The 7,335-nt window shown below is 30.5% G+C and overlaps 1 protein-coding gene across 1 annotated transcript; it reads right to left on the bottom strand.

The window, feature by feature from the left end:
• Nucleotides 1-2,103: 2,103 nt before the first annotated feature.
• LOC112003914 (cytokinin riboside 5'-monophosphate phosphoribohydrolase LOG3) lies at nucleotides 2,104-5,842 on the bottom strand. Its single transcript, XM_024036137.2, has 7 exons — nucleotides 5,652-5,842; nucleotides 5,088-5,185; nucleotides 4,850-4,880; nucleotides 4,122-4,221; nucleotides 3,799-3,869; nucleotides 2,740-2,883; nucleotides 2,104-2,577 (listed from the first exon to the last, which is right to left on the bottom strand). Exons 1-7 carry the CDS (start codon nucleotides 5,769-5,771, stop codon nucleotides 2,482-2,484), a joined length of 660 nt encoding a protein of 219 aa, XP_023891905.1. The 5' UTR covers nucleotides 5,772-5,842; the 3' UTR covers nucleotides 2,104-2,481.
• Between the last annotated feature and the right edge of the window lie 1,493 nt (nucleotides 5,843-7,335).

Below are 7,335 nucleotides of genomic sequence, written 5' to 3'. Positions count from 1 at the left end.
GATTTCAAAATAGTACATAATGGCCCCACTATTATGGTTTTGTGTTTTTGGGTTGCGTCCTTTGAACTGCGATTGCAAAGCGCACTTATAAAAACAAGTTTTCAAAGCCCAAAAACATAAAGCTAAACCAAGCTAACTCTAATCGGGTGGTGGGCATGGCCTCCCAAAATTTTGAATTTTTTTTTTATATATATAATATTTTAATATTTTTAAAATTTAGTCTAAAAAATAAGCGTTGGCCCCTTTAAATATTTGAATTAATCTAATAATACTCTTTAAAAAAAAATTGATCTAATAATTATAAAGATATAACTTTATTTTTCGCAATTCTATTTTTTATTGTAAAATGTGCTCTTATATATATTAAATATTTGATAAAATTGGCACACCAAACATGTTTGAATATCTTTTTCAACCCGTTATGTAGCTATTAACAAGTTACTGACTAATTAAAAAAAAAAATCACTAAAACTACGTACACATGAAATGTCTCTTTAGTTGCCACATAATGGGTTAGAGTAAGATAGCTTCAAATATGTTAGGAGCTTAACTTATTCTTCCAAGTTTTGGATAAGTTTTTGAAAATTTCATTAGTTCAATTGAAAGATTTTTTTTTTCTTACTTTAGTATAATTGAAATTTTTTAAGAATTTCACTCTGAATATGGTAAAAATGAATTTCATTTTATGAAAGAGCGCCATCAAACATAATTTTGATTGAAAATAATAAGTTTTTTTTGGGTGTGTATATATATAACTTATCAAATAAAAAAGTGTGTGTATATATAATAAAAAAGCGTGTGTATATATGTGTGTGTGTGTGTATGTGAGGTTGTCTTGATAAATATATTTATGCTGCAACTTGGCCTCCCAAGCAAAAATTTCTGACTCTGTCTCTGTTCTCTTGGTATTTCTAATGAAGATATTCATGATTCAAATCTATCATCTCTCACTGAAAATGTATTAAAAAATAGCAAATTTAAATAAAAGTGGTATTGCTTTAATCACAATGTATCATGTTGGCAATTAAAAAAAAAAAAAGTGTTGTGTGTCTATTATTATGCAACACTGGCTGTATGTGATGAATTTTAAGATTGATTAACTTGATCATCTGAAGCAAATATAATTGTTTCATAGTAAAAGTTCATTAAAAGATCTTCATATTCAAAACAGGTGTAGTTTATCTTGTTATCAATTTCATTTTTTCTTGAATAGAAAATTATGGATCATTTTATAGATGTCTCTAATAATCCAATATTTCTTTTATGTTTTTATACTTAGTGTAATGATAGAAATTTTTTTGTTAAAAGACCGTTATATCTTCTATTCTATAAAATTATCGAAGGTCTTCCATTATCACCTACGCTATTCAAAAAAGCAATTAGCCAAAGTTTCATATTTTATATTTGGAAAATGCTAAAATTTCAAATTATTTTACAATTTTATTAATAAACTGTTGATATGGTGAATGGTTGTTGGTAAATAAAAATGTGATATTAATGGTGAGCTCAAATAAGAACTAATAAAAATTTGTCATATCAATAATTTATAAAAATATTATAAAATAATTTGTACAAGTAATATTACTCTTTTTATCATTACTCTTTTCTATTTTCTATCAACAAAACTATTTAAAATTAGTCTCTTGTTTGAGTGTTATAAATATCTGAGATATTGCTAGAAGTCTCTCCACCCTATAAAAGTTATCAGGTTGGCCCATGGATTCAGCACGTATACATATTTATATACACTTTATTAAGCACCTATTTGCTATGGGCGCTCCGTACACACAAAAATTCTTCTTGTCAGGAAAATAGTATTTTAGTACTTTCATAATTTTTAATTATTCCTTAATTCACGAGCAATTTGAGACTTTATGATGCTTTATGTTTGAAATCAAGAAACATGAAGTGAAATCAAGTACTCCAGTCCTGCCTATCATGCAAACTTTCAGGATCAATGTTTCTTTCGAAGTTTCTTCATATACTTATTCCATTCCAGCTGGATTCAATGTAGGTTTAATGGTACATCTCTTTCAGTCCTCACCAATATCTTTTTCTTGAAAGCTAACTTTTAACAACCCATCAATTCATGAAAGAAGAATATAGATAAAGAAGTAATATACACCGACATGGTAATAGTAGTATTAAAATCACAGGCCTTGACATTTGAGGTCAGATTCTAACTGAAAAAATAAATAAATAAAATTGTCTCCCAAAAATAAAATAAAAATCAAAGCGTGATTCACAGGTAATTAAAAAAACTGTGATAGCAATTTACTCTTGTATAGAGCCGACTTTACTTGTGAGAGCATGAAACACTGCTTCGAGACTACCTAATTTTTTTTTTTTTTTGGAGCGGAACTCCCATCTACATGGTTATGTGTATACTATAGAAATCAACTAAAAACCTAGGGCCAATATTAATCATTGATCATATTGTACTATTTTACAACATATTTTTGAAGGTAAATGATGATTAGGTCAACGAGAAATATCCGACTTTGTTGCATAACCCAATTGTTGCTCCATCTCCCAACTTAGCTTCGGGCCCACCCCAGAATGCTTGGGCTCATAATTCTGGTTTGATTAAAAAACAAGAAAGGACGGCTTAGATTATCTGATTTGCATTTTGACTAAAAAAAAAAAACACTGGAGCCCACTGTAGCATTGCACGTGAGCCGGCCACGTATTATTACAGATATGATTGAGGGAATAATATTTTTTTTAAAAAAATGGTACCTCGAGCTTGCACATGAGTTCATGGGCAGTGTGGGCAGACACGATGATGTTACGGGCAGCTGGTGTTATGAAACCTTCATCTACAGCGTTGTCTATGAATGATAGGAGTGAGTTATAGTAACCATCAACGTTCAACAAGCCCACCTGCAAGAAGAAAAAAAACATTATTTTTTTATTTTTTTTTATTTTTGTATTTAAAAGTTGATTCATAGCACTTTTTTTGGGGTGCCACCTCAGGTTGTGGATTATGGATATGAAATTTTGTATGGTATTGTTAATGGGGTGTCTCAAAGTATTTATTAATAGACAATTTCTAGAAATATTTTAATATAATTTTTATAAAAAATATAACAAAAAACTATTATTTTTTCTTTTTCCATAAAAAGTTTCTAAATCAATGTTTTTAAGATATTCATTAATTTTTCTTATTTTGTATTTAGTGCTATTGATTAATCAAATTAATTCCCAAAGCAAACTCTTTTTTTTTTTTGGTAAGTGGAAGTGTGGAACTATGTATTTTTTGTATTTGTTTTTGGACTTGGTTTAGGTCCAGTGCATTGACCGATCAAATAGTAACATGTGTTTAAAAGAGGACACACATCATCATCTTAACGGGTCCAGTAATACTGGACACTGAACCTAAGTCTGACCCATTTTTTTTTTTACTTATCATTTAATATTTTCCTCTTTAGTGAAAAAATTATCACATTTAACTTATTCGGTGGATGTTGAGTTGCTTTTTCGTCAAAATAATAATAATAATTTGGTGGATGTACTAAAGATAGATAGTTTCTATGGAGTGTAGGCCTCCAAAAAAGTAAAGGAAAAAAAATAAAACTTTTACTTTGATCACTTTGTTTATCACTATTTTTTGTTAGGAGAAAATCTAAGACCACAACTTTGCTATAATTATAAGAGGTGAGAAGAAAAAAAAATAGTACATACAAGTGAAAGTGATAGACTACATTAAAATTGTGACCAAAAAAATTTGTAGTCCTAGATCTAATCCAGCAATAGACTCAAAAATAGTCAAGTAATGAGAGAGAATTGAACTGTTACCGGTTTTTCATGGATTCCCAATTGAGCCCAAGTGATCACTTCCAAAAGTTCTTCCAAGGTGCCATATCCACCTGCAAGCAATTTTAATTTTGATTGAATTTAATAATATGACGGATGGTTGATCGTTATGCTTACAGTTATCTTGGGAAGAGCTAACTTTAAGATATATCTTGATTTTATTTTTTATTTTTAAAAAGATATTTCATGATCTTTGGAAGATTATGGTACACATAAAAGAAAGGAAAGGGATAATTGTACATTGAAAATGATTGGTATGCATAAAAAATGTTGATTAGTATTTTATTTACAGAAAAAATATAGACCTGGCAAGGCAATAAATGCATCAGCTTGGCGGGCCATTTCGGCTTTGCGTTGATGCATGCCTGATACAGCTCTTACTTCTCCGACAGTTTCTCCAGTGATCTGAAATTATACTCAAATTAAAAATTAAAATTAGTTACAAATTCATTGAGCTTGAACATGTGATTGGTGTAAGTTTGAAACATAATTTATTGGAACAAGAAATTAATAAGTGTTTAATTTAAAGCTGGTAGCATCTTGAATTTCTTTTTAATTTATATTTTATTTATGGATACCATTTTTTCTTGAATATACTTTATGGATTCTTGTCCCTAGGGAAAGCATTTTCGGAGTATCATAAATGCATATTCTCTCCTCTCACATGAATGGTGGGTCTCACTAATCACCAGCAGGTAAAGTATTTCCAGGGTACTATAAATGCGTAGTCCCCCATCTCACATAAATGGTGGATCCCATTATAAATTTAATTAGTGGGACCTACCATTCATGTGAGAGGAATGAGTACGCATTTATGATACTCCAAGAGTACACAATAATTTTCCCCACAAAGCAAACAGTTTCATACTTTTGTAGAGTAGGTCACATAATACAATTTTAAAAATTGGATTAATAATTGAAAAAAATTAAGAATTCTTTAACAAAATAAAAATTGAATTCATTCTACCAATTACAAGAAATATGTTACATTTTTTTTAAAAATATTTACAAAAAAGATAAGAAATTCAATTACCTCTCTTGGCATGAGAGTCGTGGGAATTACCCTGCAAATGGGAAAAAAAATAGAAGAAATGTTGATTATTGACATAATACTTTTTTTTTTTTTTATGGAAGACAAAATACATTTTTGATTGCTCAAGTATTCTTAAGAGTTCTAGGCACAGACGTTAAGAAAAAAAAAATAGAAAATATATTTTTGATTGGTTCACTCACACACAACATAGATAACATGTGCCCGTGCTAAAACTTACCCCAGAACGTGTCGACCACCATCATAGACAGCTTGGGACACCAGACCCATCAAGCCAATACTTCCTCCTCCATAAACCAAGTCAATGTTCCTTTCCACCTGCAATGTTCTTATCTTATCAAACTCACATGTTTAATTCAAACAAAAACCCTTACATTTTGTCCACAAAAAAATATATTAAAAAAAAATTATGGTATTTGATTGAATGAGGAAAATTATCTTTTAAATTTTTTTTTCCAATATTCATCACCAATGGATCCAATCCAAGGAAGCAGATGTTAGTAATATCTTGTTACAAAAAACAGAGGAATCTGTATCTGATCTCTGTTTTACTCAGCTACAGAGTACTCTGTTTCGAACATATACTACTGATATCTCTTATCAAACAGTTACTACTTGAATTTTGTAATCACTTCTAGAAAAAATATGTAAGATCACAGATCAAACTTAGGAACTAGAATATATAGTTCCTCATATTTTCACTTATTTCAAAGACCAAAAAGGTTTCACTTTCACAACAAAAAACAAAGAGAGGTGTTTAACTGTTAAAAGTTATAAACAGTACCAGATGTTTTCCAAGTTGAGTAGCAGCAAGCTGGTAGCTAGGGTTCTTTCCAGGGCTGCTCCCACAGAAAACACAGACACGTCTGAATCTTGATTTCATGGAAGGCTGTTGATTTTCCATAACTGTAAAAAAAGGATATAGAACCAAAAGAGTGGTTTATTTCAATTGGGTTTTTTGTTTTTGGTGTCTGTGTATGTAATACATGTATTAAACTTTAATGTCACTGCCCCACATACTCATGACAATTTCTCATCCATCAATTTATCGTCTCGTGATAGTTTCCACAATGAAATTCACGTTGAAATTGACATGGACGAAGGTTCCCTTTTATTTGGTCTCTATTCTTTGGTTTCAAAATAATGACTTGGATTCCCTTAATACGGGGGCTTTAGCGGTTTAGACAACCCTTCATTTCGTTGTCAATCAATTTTTCTTTTCGTTTTTATCCATATTAGTCCCAGATCATCATTAGAAATTATTGATCTTTTGTCCATCTTTGAAATTTTAAGATTAATTGAAACTTAGCTTCGTTTAATCATTTCGGGCCATATAATCATCTAAGGTACATGATTATGGTCACTTTTCTGAATTCTGAGTAAAATATATATGATTATGGCCACTTTTGATCCCCCCAAAAAAAAAAATATTTGTCCATTTCATTTTCTTTTCCACATTGAAAAATTTGTAACACCGGCACAAAAACAAAAATATGGTTAAAGTCATTCATTATGAAAGTCATTCCTATCGCCACCCAACAGTAAAAGCATTGGCATCAGATATTTTAAAAACAGTGCTACTTTGAAACATCAAAATATTATTTTATTTATTTTAACACATTATTTAATAGTACACCCTACATCACATTTACTAATTTAAGATTTAACACATTAGAATAACCTTTAAAAAAAGAAAACCTCCTATAGTAATTTTTTTTAATAAAAAAATTGGTGTTTACAGCCTACCACCACCACCACCCTACCACATACCCACCACCATCCAAAACTACCAAAAACCACCAAAATCAACACAAACCCAAAACTATCAAATCAACCCAAAACCACCACACAAAAAGAAAAAAGAAAAAAGAAAAAAAACCTGAGATGAATTTGATCAACCATTTCCCCCAATCACAATCCCAAAATCGGCTGATCAACTCAAATCCATCCTTCTTTGCTCTTTGATCTTGGTTCCTAATTATCACTAATGACGATGCTAAGGGTTAAGTTGGAGACGAGCAAACAAAAATTACCAAAAACCGAGCACAATTATCATCAATGAAATACACATATAGCATCACGATTATCACATGGTGTTAATGTTCTAACATTGTGTTTAGTTGCACATGTAGGTAGGAAGAGAGAGGAAGAGGAAAAAAGTATTCTATAATTATGTGCAGATGAAGGGAAGGAAAAGAAAGAAATAAAATAATTTCCTCCAATCACAATCCCAAAATCGGCTGATCAACTCAAATCCATCCTTCTTTGCTCTTTGATCTTGGTTCCTAATTATCACTAATGACGATGCTAAGGGTTAAGTCGGAGACGAGCAAACAAAAATTACCAAAAACCGAGCACAATTATCATCAATGAAATACACATATAGCATCACGATTATCACATGGTGTTAATGTTCTAACATTGTGTTTAGTTGCACATGTAGGTAGGAAGAGAGAGGAAGAGGAAAA

This window comes from Quercus suber, unplaced genomic scaffold (genome assembly GCF_002906115.3).
Source record: "Quercus suber isolate HL8 unplaced genomic scaffold, Cork oak 2.0 scaffold_65, whole genome shotgun sequence".
NCBI classification, from domain to species: Eukaryota; Viridiplantae; Streptophyta; class Magnoliopsida; order Fagales; family Fagaceae; genus Quercus; species Quercus suber.
The sequence above is the reverse complement of the archived record's forward strand: the minus strand, read 5'-3'. Positions and strand labels throughout refer to the sequence as shown.

Coding starts and splice junctions, on each gene's coding strand:
- LOC112003914 (XM_024036137.2), bottom strand. CDS start 5,771: ATGGAAAATCAACAGCCTTCCATGAAATCAAGATTCAGACGTGTCTGT. Junction 4,881..5,087: donor GGTGGTCGACACGTTCTGGG/GTAAGTTTTAGC, acceptor TCCCATTTGCAG/GGTAATTCCCACGACTCTCA. Junction 2,884..3,798: donor TGGGAATCCATGAAAAACCG/GTAACAGTTCAA, acceptor TTCTTCTTGCAG/GTGGGCTTGTTGAACGTTGA.